This window comes from Oratosquilla oratoria, chromosome 7, assembly GCF_046742065.1.
Source record: "Oratosquilla oratoria isolate Oo_2021 chromosome 7, ASM4674206v1, whole genome shotgun sequence".
NCBI lineage: Eukaryota > Metazoa > Arthropoda > Malacostraca > Stomatopoda > Squillidae > Oratosquilla > Oratosquilla oratoria.
In genome coordinates this window covers 12,917,217-12,937,216 of record NC_134783.1, presented here as the reverse complement: position 1 = coordinate 12,937,216, position 20,000 = coordinate 12,917,217, and the positions used below count along the sequence as shown (strand labels likewise).

The 20,000-nt window shown below is 41.4% G+C and overlaps 1 protein-coding gene and 1 long non-coding RNA gene across 2 annotated transcripts in view; both read right to left on the bottom strand.

Moving 5' to 3' along the window:
• Window positions 1-6,844, bottom strand: part of LOC143026757 (uncharacterized) — a 65,686-nt gene extending 58,842 nt beyond the window's left edge. The window contains exons 1-3 of the mRNA XM_076187526.1: window positions 6,655-6,844; window positions 5,777-6,378; window positions 2,106-5,431 (exon numbers count right to left, since the gene is read on the bottom strand). Of these exons, the coding sequence (XP_076043641.1) occupies window positions 2,106-5,431; window positions 5,777-6,378; window positions 6,655-6,844 (4,118 nt within the window). The remainder of the gene's footprint in view (window positions 1-2,105; window positions 5,432-5,776; window positions 6,379-6,654) is intronic.
• Window positions 6,845-12,204: 5,360 nt separating this feature from the next.
• Window positions 12,205-14,579, bottom strand: LOC143026991 (uncharacterized). Its single transcript, XR_012966549.1, has 2 exons — window positions 14,270-14,579; window positions 12,205-12,735 (listed from the first exon to the last, which is right to left on the bottom strand). It is a non-coding gene; the product is annotated as an uncharacterized LOC143026991 (long non-coding RNA).
• Window positions 14,580-20,000: the final 5,421 nt, after the last annotated feature.

The following is a 20,000-nucleotide window of genomic DNA, read 5'->3' as shown; positions in this document are numbered from 1 at the left end:
GACAAGAATATGTCCCTAAGTGTGTTTTTCCTGTTGATGTAAGCGGATTATGATCCTTAGAGTACATTTTCCATTTAATATAAAAGAAATATTTGAGCATTTGAGACAAAGGTGACTCTTACGGCTGGAGAATATTTTCTACATGATATTTTGAATTTCATTATAGCTATGAAGAAACCAGATATAAGGAAAAATACAATAAATGTTGCACCTGTTTCCAAAACATTTCGTTCATGCAATGGGATAATGCACACTATTACGCCATGATTTACGGGAACAAAACAGTTTATTTGGCCTCTTCCGTACTGAGTGGCAGTTTCGCTTTAATTCCAATTGCCGTCTTACTATTTCATTCATCTCTGTGGTATGTCTTTGGTACCAAAGAAGTTCAAACCCCTCACGCTAACCCCTTCTGTACTAAACTGTCCTATAGCCATTACCTTTGCTTTTGTGGGGCTATTTTATTAATTTACTCGATACTTAATCAACATCAAAGGAGATAGATGTGTGTGTTTTATCCATGCGTTACAGTGTTCTTCATTACGATCCTACCATGTACTGACAAATACCTAATCTGGATCCTTCTCTATTCCCTGGAGCTGTCTTGAAGTGATTAATTGAGAGTTGTTACCTAAGAAAACATGACATGGACGAAGGAGGCTCCTATCAGGCCGAAGCAGTTCACATACACGCATTTACACACACGCACACACACACACACACACACACACTCATTTACACACACACCCATTTACACACACAGACATTTACACACACACTTCTACACACACACACACACACACATGTACACACACACACACACATATATATGTATATATATATGTGTGTGTGTGTGTGTATATACATATATATATATATATATACATATGTATATTTGTGTATATAAATGTATCTGCATATATATATTCATATATATATATATATATTTATACACATATACATATGTATATTTGTATATATATATATGTATATTTATATATATTGTTACAAACCTCTCTAAAGTACCAAAGGTTCACCAGCCTTGTGAATGCCAGAAGTTTGTAACATCAAGGGAACCCTTTAGACCCTATGTCTATTACGGGTTCAAACGGTCAAAAGAACTGAATAAGGTCGCCACCCGGTCGGACACCGGGGAAAGAAAATCAAACAAACTTAAAGAAATATAATTAAATAAATTATAAGTATGAAGTTAATACAAGTAAAATGACACGAAAATAATATAACAAAGACACTATTACAATTAAACAAACATGATTTTACATAATACATCTGACTTCTGATCATAGATTTGACTTTACACAAAAGAATCAAGTTCGAAGGTTTTAACGGGATTGAATAGACGTAAGACCGGGTCACAGATCACCAAACAGTCATGAAATATAAACTAATCCTAAGCCCAATGCTACTCACTCCGCGCTTCACTTATATAGGGCTCTACAAAGCTAAGTCCTAGTAGATCTGGCTCACTGCTATACCAAGGGAAAAGGGTACTAACCTCAAGGCTGGCATTTTGAATCTGACCCGTGTAGTAGGTTTAAGCAGGGTCTGGACAATCGTATAGACTCGTTGGATACTACAAGGGGGGCGGGATTTACCTAGCCTGACGAGCCTACATTGTTTAAGCGGGAAATACAAACGAAATATTTTTACGTCACGGCCTGTGACGTAGCAGAGACGCCTGCGCAATGGACACTTGAATAATCAACATATTACCAAAAAACAATCAATATCATTATAAACTAATACCATAGTTACATTAATAAATACATACAATACATAAAGAAAATACCTTACGGTGACATATTTGGACATAACCAAAGCAGCACAATACAACACACGTAACATGACATTTCCTCGAAATTATAACAATTACATATTTGGCAAGTATACATCGCAGATGTAACACCTCCCCCACCAAAAGAAAAAAAATTCTTGAAAAGAATTTTTTTCTTTACTTTCGGCAGATATGTGCTATGATCTCGGCAGATATGTGCTATGATCTAGACAGACAGTCTGCTATCACATTATTCCTCCCAGAAATATGTTTTACATCTAGATTATATTCTTGTAAAAATAGACTCCACCTAGTTAAGCGGAGGTTCTTCTCCTTGAACTTCTGAATATATTTTAAGGGATGGTGGTCAGTGAACACAGTTACATTTGCGCCAACAGGGATATATACATCAAAATGTTTCAAAGCCAAAATAATGGATAATAATTCCTTTTCAATTGTGGAATAATTTTTCTGAGCCACATTCAGTTTTCTGCTGAAGTAACTCACAGGATGATCCACAGTGTCTTTAGCTTGTAATAGTACGGCACCAACACCAATGTTGCTGGCGTCACAATACAGAGAAAATGGTTTCGAGAAGTCTGGGGCCTGCAACACTGGAGCTGTACACAAAAGGCTCTTTGCTTGAACAAAAGCGGTGTTGCAAGACTCAGTCCACTGGAACTTGGCTCCTTTCTTTAGCAGGTCGGTTAAAGGAGCTATTAAGGAAGAGAAATTATAGATAAACATTCTATAAAAGGCAATGGTTCCTACAAAACTACGAATCTCCTTCTTGGTCTGAGGTACTGGAATTCTGAGAATGGCTTCCACTTTGGCCTGGGGAGGAGCCAATTCTCCTTGTCCGATCACATAACCAAGATAATGCACCTTGGCCTGAACAAATTCACACTTTGTTAGATTGAGCACCAGATTGGCAGACACTAACTTGTCAAAGAGTAAGGTTAGACGATCCAAATGATCCTGCCAAGTGTCACTATACACTACGACATCATCGAGGTAGGTTACACAACCAGGTATGTCCTCGGTGATTTTATTCATTAACCGTTGGAACGTAGCAGGGGCGTTGGTCATACCAAAGGGCATAACCTTACATTGGTAAGTCTTTCCCAATGCGGCGAAACAGGAGATAGACTGGGCACGGGGTGTCATGGGCACTTGCCAATATCCACGGAGTAGATCTAATTTAGTTATGAAATGTGCCCCTCCTACTCTATCTATACACTCTTCTAACCTAGGTAAGGGGTACGAGTCCCTTTTGGTCACTGTATTCACGCGTCGGAAATCGACACAAAACCGCTGAGTACCATCTGCTTTCGGAACTAAGATCACTGGCGAGCTCCACTCACTTTGTGCTGGCGTAATTAAGCCGTGGGCCAGCATATAGTCTATTTCCTTCCTGATTATGGCTGCACGTTGCGGGTTGACACGATACTGTGCCTGCTTAATAGGCTTCGCGTCTCCTACATCAACATCATGCAGAATTAGGTCAGTTTTTCCAGGAGTATCTCGAAAGACCTCCTGATACTTACTCAATAAGGCAGTTAAGTCCTCCCGTTGTGCGGCCGTGAGGTGGTCCAGCTTATCCACTACCTGGGGCCACCCTCCTGCATTCTCCTTCCACGGCATCTCTAAGGTGGGGGAAATAGTGTCCTCGTCTACATCATGCCCGAGAGAAACCGTACAAACACTCGCGACAGTTTCACCCACCGGGTTCTGCTCCCTTTCTCGATACAACTTTAACATATTTATATGGCACAATTGTTGACTCCGTCTCCGATCTGGAGTGGCAACAATATAGTTTAGTTCCCCTACTCGTTTCACTACCTCATAGGGTCCACTGAACTTTGCCCTTAAGGGGTTACCTTGAAAAGGCAGCAGGGCCAACACACTATCACCGGGATTAAATTCCCGTACTTTGGCCTTTCTGTCATAATGTCGTTTCATTCTTTCCTGAGCACTCATTAAATTTTCTTTGGCCATTTCCCAACACGCGGCCAACTTACCTTTCATGTCAGTCACCGACTTCGACATGTCCTTAGAGGCAGAACTATGCTCTTTCAATAAACATTCTTTCAGGACTTTAAGAGGTCCTCGAACCTCGTGCCCGAAAACTAATGCAAAAGGCGAGAGGCCCAACGATTCGTTAGGTACCTCACGCACTGCAAACAACAGGTATGGTAAGGCTTGGTCCCACCCCGTATAATTTTCTAAGCACCATTTCCTCAACATTGTTTTTAACGTTTGATGGTACCGTTCAAGGGCACCTTGACTCTGAGGATGGTAAGCACTTGACGTCACTTTCGTTATCCCCAGTGCTCCCAAACTCTGCATAACTTCTCTAGATAAAAACACAGAACCCTGGTCTGTCTGTAACTCGCGAGGTAGTCCCCACTTCGTAAAGAAGCTAATCAGCTCATGCAACACCACTTTGGCGCGCACTTTACGTAGTGGTATCGCCTCGGGGTACCTAGAAAATGTATCCATCAAAGTGAGAATATACTCATGTCCCCTAGCAGTCTTAGGCAACGGTCCCACTATATCCACGATAACCTTAGCAAAGGGTTCCTCTCCTACAGGGATTGGTTTCAAAGGGGCTACAGGTACAGGTTGGTTTGGTTTTCCTACCAACTGGCAAGTGTGGCAAGTACGACAGTGCTGTGCCACATCCCTTCTAATCCCTGGCCAATAGAAATGTTGCCAGATACGGTCTAAAGTTTTGCGTACACCCAAATGTCCAGAAAGGGGACTATCATGCCCTAGCCGTAGGACTTCTTTCCGGTAGACCCTCGGCAACATAATTTGCCGTCTCTCGGACCACACTGCATCATCAGTGGGGCAGGTACTTTCCACCCATCGGCGGAATAGTACTCCCTTGTCCAAGTAATACTCCTCTGATAGTTCACTACCACTCTCTACCCTTTCATATAGTTCCCGTAAGTCGGGATCGACACTCTGCAAGTCACTGAGACACCTTGTGTCCACCTGTTTCTTTTCCATAAACAAGCGACTCAAGTCATACACATCGGTTTCACTTACTTGTTCCTCCTGGAACAGAGGCTTCAGGTCAAACTCTGCTTCGACCTGGGCTTCCTCACTTGGGAGTTCTTCCTCGGGGTTCATACTGTCCTCACATTCAGGTTTTCCACAGTTTTCCCCACTCGAGACCCTTACTGGTCTCACCTGGTCCTTAGACCACTCCCTCTGTGCTGCCATCGCCCTCGTAACAGCGCAAACCGGAAATAACCCCGGGTGCTGTCTCTCAAGTTGCTCGGTCTCTTCCGAAACAACCGGCACCTCCGAAACTATGGGTGTGGGACACATCTTCCCACCAACCAAATCATTTCCTAATATAACATCCACACCTACAACTGGTAACTCATCCACCATCCCTACCATAGCCTGTCCCTCGTAGAGAGGCGACTGTAGGTCTATGGATACTAGAGGTACCTTGGCTAGGCCCCCTAGGGAACTTACCGTTACACTCCCTCCAACCACTGGAGTTCTCACCAGACTACTCAGTATTAGGGACTGGAGGGCTCCCGAGTCCCGTAGGATGGTGACTCGTTTCCGGTCTCCTCCTATGGATATCCAGCCTTGGAATAAAAATGGCTGATATCCCTTTAAGTGAGGTTTAAGTTTACCCTCCAATTCATCTACTTTACCCCCATCCATCTCTGATGGGCTGTTACCTATATAACTCATCAATGCCACGGCTTTGGCTTCACTCTCTCCCTGGGCCTTGCCCTTAGTGGAGGTGCTCTCAACCTTATTTGTTAAAGATACGGGCTTGACACCTTCCATCTCTCTTCGTCTCTTCCAACAATCTCTCATTTGGTGGCCTACCCTTCCGCAATAGAAACATGACTTAATCATTGATGACTTACTACAGTCATCTTTCTTGACTTCTATGGATTTGGTAGGTGACCCACCTGATGAGAGCGAGATTCTCTGCCTATTTATTGCCAGGTCTCCTTTTCCCTTGTGAGTAACCGAGAACATCCCTGCAGGTCTTATCAATTCATACTTATCGGCTAACACTGCGGCCTCCTCCAATTTGGAGACTTCTTTTTCCTGAAGATACAATGATACCGCTTTAGGGATAGATCTCAGATACTCCTCTACCAGTAGCAGTTCAGCCAGTCTATCGAAATCTTTATTAACCTTGTTAGATCTTAACCACTGTTCCCACAATAAACGCTTTTCTCTACTAAACTCCACGTGCGAGATGTTAGGTTGTTTCCTTAGGTTCCTAAACTTTATCCTGTACAACTCGGGAACGAGTTCACATGCCCTAAGGATGGCCGTCTTGACCATGTCATAGTCCTTCGCCTGTGCGTCCTCTAGGGCGCCATACACTCTCAAGGGCTTCCCTCTTAAGTTAGTCCGCAACAGCGCAGGCCAAAACTTCTTTGGCCATGAATAATCTTTAGCCATCCTTTCAAAAATTCTAAAGTACTGGTCCACATTGGATTCATCGAACTCAGGAAGCAACCTCGCATTCTGCACTACATCAAACTCTGGTCTCCCATTCACGGTTTGAGGAATTGGTAGCACTTTTTCATTCTCTTGCAATTCAGATTTAAGTTTAAGACACTCAATTTCTAATCTAGCCCTCTCAGTTTCTTCCCTTCTAGATTGGGCTTCTAATTTAGCTCTCTCAGTTTCTTCCTTTCTAGATTGGGCTTCTAATTTAGCTATTTCTAATTTTAACTGCAACTCGCTTAATCGAGATTCTGTGTGCCGGGATTCACCATCAGCGTCACTACCTTCCCGATCATCTAAATTCGCTGAGCCGGCAGAAGCTTGTTCTGTCGCTCTCTCTTCATCTCTCGCCGGCACACTTTCGTCTCGATCATGCAACATTGCCACCACCATGTGTACTAACTCCCCTTTATTTAGCCCGTGGGTCGAACTAGCTCCAAAATAATGTGCTATCAATTTCAATTCCGGTATGGTGAGACCTTGAATTTCCTTATCTGTGGGTTTTCCTTGTACAAATTCATCTACCTCGGTTTCGTTGGTTAACCGCATCTTCCTACCTTAATAAACCTATTATCACTGATCCACGTCGAACGTCTTTCCAATTTACCGTTAAATCCTGGCAATGAGGCGCCAATTAATGTTACAAACCTCTCTAAAGTACCAAAGGTTCACCGGCCTTGTGAATGCCAGAAGTTCGTAACATCAAGGGAACCCTTTAGACCCTATGTCTATTACGGGTTCAAACGGTCAAAAGAACTGAATAAGGTCGCCACCCGGTCGGACACCGGGGAAAGAAAATCAAACTAACTCAACTTAAAGAAATATAATTAAATAAATTATAAGTATGAAGTTAATACAAGTAAAATGACACGAAAATAATATAACAAAGACACTATTACAATTAAACAAACATGATTTTACATAATACATCTGACTTCTGATCATACATTTGACTTTACACAAAAGAATCAAGTTCGAAGATTTTAACGGGATTGAATAGACGTAAGACCGGGTCACAGATCACCAAACAGTCATGAAATATAAGCTAATCCTAAGCCCAATGCTACTCACTCCGCGCTTCACTTATATAGGGCTCTACAAAGCTAAGTCCTAGTAGATCTGGCTCACTGCTATACCAAGGGAAAAGGGTACTAACCTCAAGGCTGGCATTTTGAATCTGACCCGTGTAGTAGGTTTAAGCAGGGTCTGGACAATCGTATAGACTCGTTGGATACTACAAGGGGGGCGGGATTTACCTAGCCTGACGAGCCTACATTGTTTAAGCGGGAAATACAAACGAAATATTTTTACGTCACGGCCTGTGACGTAGCAGAGACGCCTGCGCAATGGACACTTGAATAATCAACATATTACCAAAAAACAATCAATATCATTATAAACTAATACCATAGTTACATTAATAAATACATACAATACATAAAGAAAATACCTTACGGTGACATATTTGGACATAACCAAAGCAGCACAATACAACACACGTAACATGACATTTCCTCGAAATTATAACAATTACATATTTGGCAAGTATACATCGCAGATGTAACAACATATATATATATATATATATATACATATACATATATACATATATGTATATACCAGATTTTGAGGCTAGGTATGATAAAATGTACAGTAGGAGACGGGACTCACCGAACGTTGCTCCTATTCTATAAAATACAACTAGGCAAATGCATACACACACACATACACAAACACAAACACACACACATAAACAAAGACTCATACATACACACATTGATTAATAAAGACTACATATACAAAGGATTTGAAGAAATAAAGTTTTCCATACTAACGTATGGATAGTTGGAATACCTTAAAAGTCGATTTTCAACAAGTTGGAATAATACATGAATTCAAATATAGAATTTTTAATTGTAAATTATAATTATAGAACAAGTTGGAACCATATATAGATTTGAAGCTAGGTATGATGAATTGGAGTCTAAGAAACGGAAACACTCGAGCGTTATTGCTTTCTTGAATACTACGATTAAGTTAATACAATCACGTAAAACACACACACACACACACACACACACACACACACACACACACACACACACACACACACACACACACACACACACACACACACACACACACACACACACACACACACACACACACACACACACACACACACACACACACATATATATATATATATATATACATATATATGTATATATATACATATATATATAATATAAGTATAAATATATATATATATATATATATAATTTATATATATACATATATATATATGTACATATATATATATATATATATATATATTTATATACATATGTATATATATACATATATGTATATATATATATATATATATATATATATATATATATATACACACACACAATCACACAGATCAATATGTGTCACCTAACATGTGGATCCTATTGTTTCATCTATCTCACTCAATAGACATTGATAAGAACCAAAAATAAATGAAAACTGTCATTCAGTTGTTGTTGTTGTTGTTGTTGTTGTTGTTGTTGTTGTTGTTGTTGTTGTTGTTGTTGTTGTTGTCGTCGTCGTCGTCGTCGTCGTCGTCGTCGTCGTCGTCGACGACGTCGTCGTCGTCGTTGTCGTCGTCGTCGTCGTCGTCGTCGTCGTCGTCGTCGTTGTTGTTGTTGTTGTTGTTGTTGTTGTTGTTGTTGTTGTTGTTGTTCTTGTTCTTGTTCTTGTTCTTGTTCTTGTTCTTGTTCTTGTTCTTGTTCTTGTTCTTGCTATTCTTGTTTCTCGTTTACTCATATGAATAACATTCATAAACAAAAAAATATATATATATATGCTTACCTTCTCAAACTATGACACTTGTCTTTTCAATTTCACAAATATATATATATATATATATATATATATATATATATATATATTTATATATATATATATATATATATATATATATATATATATATATATATCCTTTCTGTATATGTCCACCAATATGCCTTCACTTCCTTATATCCTGACCAGTCCACTCTATTCCCTCCCCCAGTTTTTCTTCCCTTATCCTCCTCTCACTCCTTCATCTCCCCTTGCTTCATTCCTTTCCTTAATCTACTCCTCTCCTCTTGGCCCCTTTCCTCCTTTCCTTCTCTTTTCTTCCTCCTCTCCTTCCTTCTCTTACCAACCGCACCTTCCCTTTATCCCTCTTTTGCCCCTCTTATCTTCTGGTTCCTCTCATCCTCATCCTCACTGTCTCTTTTTACCCTTCTTGCCTCCTGCTCATCCACTTTCTACTTATACTCCTTGCCTTTCTCCTTTTCTCCATATTTTTCATTCCTTTTTACCCGTACGCTTTTTTGAGGAGTATGTTTTAAACAATCACTATTTTAGGGATTCAAGTAACATCCCCAAGGACCAAGTCACTCAGCATTTTCTTGTTACTGAAGGAAGAGTGTCCGCAAGTGTAGAAGTGCTTGTTGTTACTGGACAGCATACCTCAACCCCCGTACCCCAGAACCAGCCCTTCATCGCCCCTCGTACTTAGGCACCCTTCACAATACACATCACCTAGCAACGGAAAACTTAACTCCACTCCATTTCAGGGGCCGGGGCTCAGACTCTTCTACCGATCTCCCAGAGCTCCTGGAGACGCTCAGCCACTTGAATCCAACCACGAGTTCACAAGAAGAAAGGAAACAGGAGAGATGACGAGATGGGGTAAGAGAGATTTGGGGAGAAAGACAAAATATGAAGAGACTTGAGATAAGGGAGATCTGGAGACAAGGACAAAGGTGAAGGAAGAAGAGAGGTATCAAAGATATTATGACGACAGGAGAGGAGACAGAAGGGAAGAAATGGGATATAACTTCTGAGTTTGTAAAATCAGACGTTAACTAATTCACTGTGATGGTATCTTTTACATGTTAATACATGTAAAGGCAATTTTATTCGGCTGAAAACAAGGCCATAGCTGACTACTTTGAAAATATCAAAGAGACATTATGAACTTTAGTAGCACCCCTAAAATCCAGAATTACAAAAAAAAAAAAAAAAAAAAAAATCCTTTCCCTTATTTTTGATGCTCGCCTTAGAAATTTCTTGTACCGTATCTATGACTATCTCTTCGGTGCAATGTCTCAAGGAAAGATGGGTTGGTTATTGGTGTTAATGAAACTTTTTTTAAGCTAATGTTTTACGATGATATTCAGATGAGAATGATCTCGTTCTGAAAGGATTTAGAGAATGAATAAGACATTGTATCAAAACATGAAAAGAAATGGAATAGGTTGACATGAACATTTTTTGTTATGCAAGGCAGTGAACATGAAGAAGAAGCAGAAGAAGAAAAAACAACAACAACACCCAAAAGAAAAGAAAAAAGAAGAAGAAGAAGTAAAAGAAGAAGACGAAAGAAGAAGACTATGAAGAGATTACGCCAGGAGGCTCTGAGTAGCTGTTACCAGCACTATCACATTTGCCCTGTTTATAAGTTAGGTCTGCTGAGGCAGTTAACAGTCACTTCTGGGAATCGAAGAGGAGTGTGGAATTCGAAACTACAACTAAGCGATTGCAAGACCAGCATATTACTGATTACGGCACCAGTACACTTTGTATATATATATATTTTTTATCAAATATATCATTCCGGATCTCAGTACTCAAGAAAATAATAATCTCTAGTCATGATAATATCTGGAATTTTGCCATTTTCAAACCAAAACAGAAAGTAATTAAGATGGACGACTTTTTTCATCTAAGTAGTGGTATCTCATGAAAAAAAAGTGAAAGATAAGCAGAAAATTATGAACATTTGGTTTTCAAGTCATGTGTACATGAATTTGTGTGTGTGTGCTTGTGTATGTGTGTGTGTGTGTGTGTGTGTGTGTGTGTGGTGTGTGCTTACGTGTATGTGTGTTTATGTGTGATGTGTTTATTTAACTGTAGTGTACAAGAAGAGATCTACGTTCGCCAGGTCCTATCTCTTAATCCTTAATTAAAACATCTCATTTTAAATCCATGTATGATCGCAGGATATCACTGGTAATTATATATTCATATTGAAGATTGTATGTGTGTGTGTGTGTGTGTGTGTGTGTGTGTGTGTGTGTGTGTGTGTGTGTGTGTGTGTGTGTGTGTGTGTGTGTGTGTGTGTGTGTGTGTGTGTGTGTGTGTGTGTGTGTGTGTATTCACTTGGTCTTTGGATCACGTGTTGGACTCGTGATCGACAGCTATTTCCCTCCTGGAAGAGAGCTCAGAGCTCGTAGGTCCGATCTATGGGTAATGCTATGACCTTGCACACACACACACACCCAACTCCCCGCCCACGAGAGTCAGAGTAACGACCCGAGGCACAGGGATACCGAAATAATTTCGGCCCTGGGCAGGATTCGAACTGGGTACTGGGAGCACTTCTACTTCCCAGTTCAGCGCTCTACCAACAGTGCCACCGAGTCGGTGGCACAGTGTGTGTGTGTGTGTGTGTGTGTGTGTGTGTGTGTGTGTGTGTGTGTGTGTGTGTGTGTGTGTGTGTGTGTGTGTGTGTGTGTGTGTGTGTGTGTGTGTGTGTGTGTGTGTGTGTGTGTGTGTGTGTGTGTGTGTGTGTGTGTGTGTGTGTGTGTGTGTGTGTGTGTGTGTTTGTGTGTGTGATATTTTTCATGTTACTAAGTCTTTGGAGTCAAATAATCACACATTTTGAACGGCTCATTGGTATACATTAGTAGATATGAAAGAGTGAATTTAGATAATAAATATTAAAAATATTTTAAAAGCCTAGGATAGAGTTACAGAAAGTGATACTTATAGCATTTTCTCGACATTATTTATGTCAGGGGGGTACAAATTTTCGTATATACTCGGTATTATTGAGAATTGGGCGTGAGAGAAAAGAAACACAAAGGTAACACAACACGTGTTTTTATTGGATAACAAGAGCACAACTAAACCATCTGAAACACATAAAATATATATCACCTGTGTGATATATATATATATATATATAAGAACAAAATGTATACTACCACTCCTCGGCTCTGCAGCGCGAGGCCGAAGAGTCCAATCTCCGCGGACGGGTCCCCAATAGTGTCCTAAGGACGGGCGCGCGTCTCCTTCTGTGTCCTACAGCTCTGGTCTCCTTCTGTCCCGGGGCCTCCCTCCGTGGAACTGGGAGGGGAGGGGGGGGGGTCCGCCCTCAACGGCAGGCGGCCGTAGTAGTGTGTCTCCTGGTCCCTCGTGGACTCCTTTTGTCCCGGCGCCCTCCCTCCGTGGAACTGGGAGGGGAGGGGGGGGGGTCCGCCCTCAACGGCAGGCGGCCGTAGTAGCGTGTCTCCTGGTCCCTCGTGGACTCCTTTTGTCCCGGCGCCCTCCCTCCGTGGAACTGGGAGGGGAGGGGGGGGGTCCGCCCTCAACGGCAGGCGGCCGTAAGGTGTGTCCTACTGTCCCGGGTGCCCTCTTATACATCCGGGAGGGTGAGGGAGAGTGGGTGGGTATGGCTGTGCGCATGCGCACAGCAGATACCTCGTAGGGACAGTTGGCAACACTGAGCCAAGCCTGACCTCACGCCACGATTTCGGCCGGCCAGGTGTGCTGGGTCACCTCCACTCCTTGCTTCGTTTCGGCCAAATCACGTATCACGTGATCAGTGGATGATGAGGCTTCCGCGCCCAAGTCTCGTCACGTGACCCACGTGACAGTCCTCCAATGAAAGGGGACAACTCGCGACGCGGGTCGCGAGTTGTAAATGTGCCTATTAGCCTTGCTACCTCGATCTTCCGGATGAGCGAAAAACCTCAGGATCTTTCTTTTTCCTTGAGGGAAAACTCCGATGGAAGATCGAGAAGCTGTGGCTAATGTGACCAATATGGCATGACATACAAGTGTCGAATGTCTGTGCGTGTGTGTGTGTATGTAGACGTGACTGTATAAAAAAAAAACGATGTCTCCTTCCTCCGGATCTGGGGACAAAAAGATACAGCAGTATTTGTTCTACACACATTCCTACAGCTCTGATTTGCCTACGGCTCACGCTAGCTCATGCTACATTCTGAATTGCCTACGGCTCACGCTAGCTGAAACTACTCCTACAGCTCACGCTAGCTGAAAAACTAGGCACACTCCTATCTCTGGCTAGAAAAAAAAAACTACCTATCTCTCTAACTGAAGCACTGGAACAAACACTCCTATCTGGAACTTCTCTGGTTCCGCTAACCTGATCCACGGCCGGAATTCCTTTCTCGGCTCGCGGGACACGAACGGAGGGTCAATTCACCCTACCTTGCTAAACCGGCTCACTCTAGCTCTAACTAGCTAAAACCTAGTCACCCTCTCTACAGCTCTCTCTCTAACTGAGAAAAACTAAACACACTGACTGCTCGGGTTGGATCCAATTGCTGTGGACCAGCACCTTGTGTTTCTATCTCTCTTTCTCAACCGAGTCCCTGTTCGACGCGCCAATGTCAGGGGGGTACAAATTTTCGTATATACTCGGTATTATTGAGAATTGGGCGTGAGAGAAAAGAAACACAAAGGTAACACAACACGTGTTTTTATTGGATAACAAGAGCACAACTAAACCATCTGAAACACATAAAATATATATCACCTGTGTGATATATATATATATATAAGAACAAAATGTATACTACCACTCCTCGGCTCTGCAGCGCGAGGCCGAAGAGTCCAATCTCCGCGGACGGGTCCCCAATAGTGTCCTAAGGACGGGCGCGCGTCTCCTTCTGTGTCCTACAGCTCTGGTCTCCTTCTGTCCCGGGGCCTCCCTCCGTGGAACTGGGAGGGGAGGGGGGGGGGTCCGCCCTCAACGGCAGGCGGCCGTAGTAGTGTGTCTCCTGGTCCCTCGTGGACTCCTTTTGTCCCGGCGCCCTCCCTCCGTGGAACTGGGAGGGGAGGGGGGGGTCCGCCCTCAACGGCAGGCGGCCGTAGTAGCGTGTCTCCTGGTCCCTCGTGGACTCCTTTTGTCCCGGCGCCCTCCCTCCGTGGAACTGGGAGGGGAGGGGGGGGGGTCCGCCCTCAACGGCAGGCGGCCGTAAGGTGTGTCCTACTGTCCCGGGTGCCCTCTTATACATCCGGGAGGGTGAGGGAGAGTGGGTGGGTATGGCTGTGCGCATGCGCACAGCAGATACCTCGTAGGGACAGTTGGCAACACTGAGCCAAGCCTGACCTCACGCCACGATTTCGGCCGGCCAGGTGTGCTGGGTCACCTCCACTCCTTGCTTCGTTTCGGCCAAATCACGTATCACGTGATCAGTGGATGATGAGGCTTCCGCGCCGACAGCCTTCCAAGTCTCGTCACGTGACCCACGTGACAATTTATAATTTGCATTGTATTACCACATATTTTTATAATTATTTTTATTAATTTTTCAATCAATAAAATATATATATATTTTTTATATGCGATTCACAAATATCAATATTATGAGCAATTATTTCCATTTCTACTTGCTAACAGCCAGGGCAGATTTCTAAAACGGTGACTTAAAAGTAGCATAAGTATTTATATATTTTTCATATTTTTCTATACACTCTTCACGTGTTATAGTAGAAGTACAGGAAACAGTTCTATGAAGATACCATCATATAGAAACGTCCATCTGAGTGTCTCATTATTCAAGAAATAAAAAAAATATATTTCTAAACTAAATCTAAAATATCTTGGTATCTAAGCCCCACCTTCCCATTTTGGATCATCTGGTTGGTGGACAAAGGGTAGAATACTCGTCTGTGGAGGATGTAGGAAATGCCTTCCATTACTTCACCAATCAAAAGCATTTTTTTTTTTTTTATACCCACCAATAAGGCATCGAGGAGTTAAGTTAGTGGTGTGTGGCTTGGCTTACCCACGAAGATTCGTCATGATTACAAAATGTTTTCTTCCTTGGTATTTTCCAAGCCCAGTTTCTGGGGGGCATTTTTTCACTCAATTTGCTGCATATTAAAAAGAAAGTGTGTGTATGAGGGGTGGGGGTATGACCTGCTCATGAGGAAGGGCAAATTAACTGTGTAATCACGAAGAAAGCCGTGATAATGACGTAATCATGTGGGAAGACAAAGTTATGACGCAATCACGAGCCGAGGCATCGTAATGACACAATCGCGTCGGAAGAAAGCTAATGACGTCATCACCAAGGAAGATGTTGTGATGACGGAAAAAGGAGTAGGAAGAGGAAGAGGAGGTGAGGGCCTAATTGCTCAGAAGGAGGAGGAAGAGGAAGAATAAGAGGAAGTAATGCAGTTGTGATGAGAGGCAACGAGAGCTATGGAAAAAAAAAGAGATGGAAGAATGTGATCCTACGGAAAGACTATAATGGAAACGTGATACAAGGTTAGGAATTAGATGAAATCAAAGTAATGTATGTTGTAATGGCACTTAGATAATAGGAGTAACTCGTTTTGGTCCTGTATCAGTTTAACTATTTGTTTTAGCAGAGGCTAGAATATTTCATTTAGCTATAGATGAAGACCTGGATTATAATCAGAGTCTGGATAGTTAGAGAAAGAAAAGGATAACTAAATTAATTATATTTATTAGAGTACTTGATATATGAATGAAAATAAATGAATAATTCAATAATGAAATCGATATATACAGTGCACAAAAGCCTAATAGACTAATACATAAACATAGTTTCCCATACTGTGTGTTTCATTCACCATGGTCTTCGATCACGTGTTGAACTCGTGATCGACAGCTATTTACTTCCCGGAAAAGAGCTCAGAGCTCATATATAACCGATCTATGGGTAATGCTGTGACCTTACACGCATACGCACCCCCAACTCCCGGCCCACGAGAGATGGAGTAACGACTCGCAGCGCAACGATACAGAAATTAATTCAGCCCTGGGCGGTATTTGAACCAGGATCTCCGTTGTGGCAGCCGTGAACTCTACCAACCGAGCCATCGAGTCGTGTGTGTGTGTGTGTGTGTGTGTGTGTGTGTGTGTGTGTGTGTGTGTGTGTGTGTGTGTGTGTGTGTGTGTGTGTGTGTGTGTGTGTATGTGTGTGTGTTTGTGTGTGTGTGTGTGTATACATATATATTTACACACACACACACACACACACACACACACACACACACACACACACACACACACACACACACACACATTATATATATATATATATATATATACATATATATATATATATATATATATATATATATGCATATATAAATACTTGACAAAATGTCCTCATGAATACACGAAACGGCTTTTCATAAGTCGCTCAAGAGTTGACGTTTCAGAGCAAACATAACAATGGCACATTACGTAAGAAAAATGAAGAGGCCCTGTGAATATTCATAATAAAGCTGACAAGAATAAGAACGAGAATCAAAACACTCGGGGACGCCTTCAACAGTATACTGTACTGTATGTAGTTCGCCCTTACCTCCTCATTAAGATCTTCCCTGAGAGAAGTCTCGAGTTGGTTGATATTGTCTTGCTGTGTAAGAAAGGTTCTACCTTGGTGTTGATTTTGGATGGCTTCCCAAAAGTAGAGAGGCAAGGTGGAAAGGGCAAAGGGAGGAGGTCGTGGATACAGGTCGTCTTTTTTATGTATGAGGGTACGTGTATATACTGTATATATATATATATATATATATATATATATATATATATATATATATATATACATATATATATATATATGTATATACATATATGTTTCTGGGGCACAGGTTTTCTCTAAGGCAATTTTGGTTGAAATCAAAAGCACTAGTTGCTTTAACAATCTTCAAGATTGTATTCTTTAATTTGGAGAATACTTTCCTATTGGGAAAGTATTCTCCAAATTAAAGAATACAGTCTTGAAGATTGTTAAAGCAACTAGTGCAGTTGATTTCAACCAGAATATATATATGTATATATGTATTTACATATATATGTATATATATATATATATATGTATACATATATATATATATATATATGTATACATATATATATGTATATACATATATATATATATGTATATATATATATATATGTATATATACAAATTCTTATATACACGCACACACCCACACACATACACGAACGCATATAGAAACATACATCCACACTTACACATACAGACATATATGCAAACATACTTACATATATACAGACGTACACACAGATGCATAAATATTTATGTTTATGTATATATCTTACATAACATGGATAAAGTTTTAATATCATCAATAGTACAAAAATGTATATACTAAAAAAAACGCGATATCTGTAATTTGTTTTCAGTAAAAATACCTGTAAAAATGTAGATCTAGTCTGTAACGCAATGCCCTCATCTAGGAACTGGACAAAACCCACACCAAACTGGGAACCTCCACCAAGACTACCTTAAAGACCAAGACGTCAGCCACCGACTCGGGAAAAACGACCTAATTGCGCATGAGGGAATATCACAAAGAAAGAAGACGGTTGTGAAGACCACCTGGAGACGGAGGCTGGAGGGAAGGTCTCCATGGAGGGGCGAGGAGGACGAGGAGGAGGACAGAGGAGGACGAGGAGGAGGACAAAGAGAGGATGAGGGGAAGGAGAATAGGAGGAAGGAGAGGAGAGAATAGGATAGGAGTAAAAAAAAGAAAGAAGAGGAAAGTGAGGTAGAAGAATAAAAGAAGGGAGAACAGGAGGATGAAGAAGAGGAGGAGTAGGAAGAGGAGAAGAAAGGAAGAAGAAAAGAAATAAGAGAAAGCATAAACATGACGGAGTGGAGGAGAAGGAAGAGGAGGAGGAGAAATGACAACGGAAGGGAGAAGAGGGGGGAGAACAGAGGAATGAGAAAAGGAACAGTGAGGAGAGGAATAAGGAGAAGAGAAAGAGAGGAAAGAGGAGGAGAGAGAGGAGGAAGAATAATATGAGGAGTGTGGAGATGACAAAGAGAAGAGGGAGAAGAGGAAGAGCGAGAGGAAGAAATAAAAAGAGGAGAGAAAATGGGGAAAAAGAGGCGGAGGAAGGAGAAACAAGAGGAGATTGGAGAAGACGAAAAGGGAGAGGAAGAGAACTAAGGAGAGAGGTAGAATAGGTGGGTGGAAGAAAATAGATGAGAAGGAGGAAAGGCAAAATGACAAGAAGATGTACGCAGTAAGAAAGGAGAATTGGAAGAATGAGAATAGGAGAAGGTTGGAAAGGATATGGGAAAATATAAGAGAAGAGAGGGATAGAAAGAAGAAAAGGGAAAAGAAAAGAAAAAAAAGAGGAAATAGGAAGAAAATGAAGGAAGCAAAAGGAAAGAGGATAACGGGAGGGGAAAGTAAAAGAAAAAGAAATTAAGATAAGGGAGTAAAAGAAAAAAAGAATGGGAAAAGAAGAGTAGGGAGAAGGAAATGAAGGAGAAGCAGAGCATGCGGAAATAAAACTTATCGAGACAGTAATTAGCAGTTTAAGAAACAGTGACGTAATGTTTTGGATGAAAGGAAAGAAGCCAGGGGGCTAAAAAATGATACTGGGAAGGAAGGAGGGATGAAAAAGGGAAAGAAAGAATGACCAACAGAGTTAAAGAAAAAAGGAGAAAGAGGGAGAAACGGAGGCAAGAAAGACAAAGAATAAAGGAAGAGAAATAAAAGAAGGAACAAAAATAGGGAGAAATGGAAAGCCGGAGAAAAATAATGTGGTGAATAAAGGAGGAGTGAACAGAGAACGAAAACAGAAAGAATAAAAAAAAGGAATGGAAAGGGTAGAAGAAGAACAGAATAACTAAGAAAATAAAAGAATAAGAACAAGGAGAGAAAGGGAAATAATGAGATAAGAAGAAGATAAATGAAGATGGCTAATGTGACCTTCCACTGAGGACCAACAGTAATGTAACCTAAAGCTCCACCATGTCAAGATTCTGGGTAAACAAGACAAAAATAAATAAATGAATAATGATAAGAAATGAAAAAAAAAATGATACGACGAAAACACAAATGGAGCATCATTCCCAGAAAGAGACCTCTTGGCAAACAGAGGTAGGAAAGGAGGCAGAGGAGGTATGCAAGACAAGGAAAGTAAAGGAGGTAGAGGAGGTAGAGTTAGGTAGAGGAGGTTAAAATAGACAAAGAAGGTAAGGAAACAGAAGAGGAAGAGAGAATTGATGAGAAAGTGGAATATAGGAGGCGACGAGGGTAGGCGAGGTAAAGGAGGGAGGGTAGAAAGGGAGGAGGAAGAAGAAGACCTATACGAGGCATAGGAGGCACAGCAAACAGAAAAGGCAGAGATATTAGGGGCGACAGATGAGGTAGAAGAAGTAGGGTAGGTGGAGAAAGCAGAGGAAGGGGAAGAAGAAGAGCCAAGTAGGTAAGTAGGTAAAGTGACATGAATGGTAGGAACCGAAGAAGTAGAGGAACTATATTAAGATAGAAATTCAGAAGAAACAGAAGAGGTAGAGGAGCTTGAAGATATAGAGTATTTAGGGGATACTAAGAGGCATAATAAATAGAAATGTCGAAGGTAGACGAATCAGATTAAATAGAAGGAAGAGGAAGAGGGTAAAGATAACAAAGGAAATACAAGAAAAGGGTATGCATAGAACAGATAACAAGAAAAACGTAAATGAAGAGGCAGAGAAGTTCTACGAGTCGCTGGAAGCTGAGAAAACAAAGGGCGAAGAAGAAGAAGAAAGAAAGAAAGCGAAGACAGGAAGTGGAAGACAATTAGAAGGTACAACTGAAGAAAACATGGAAAAGAAGAAAGGAG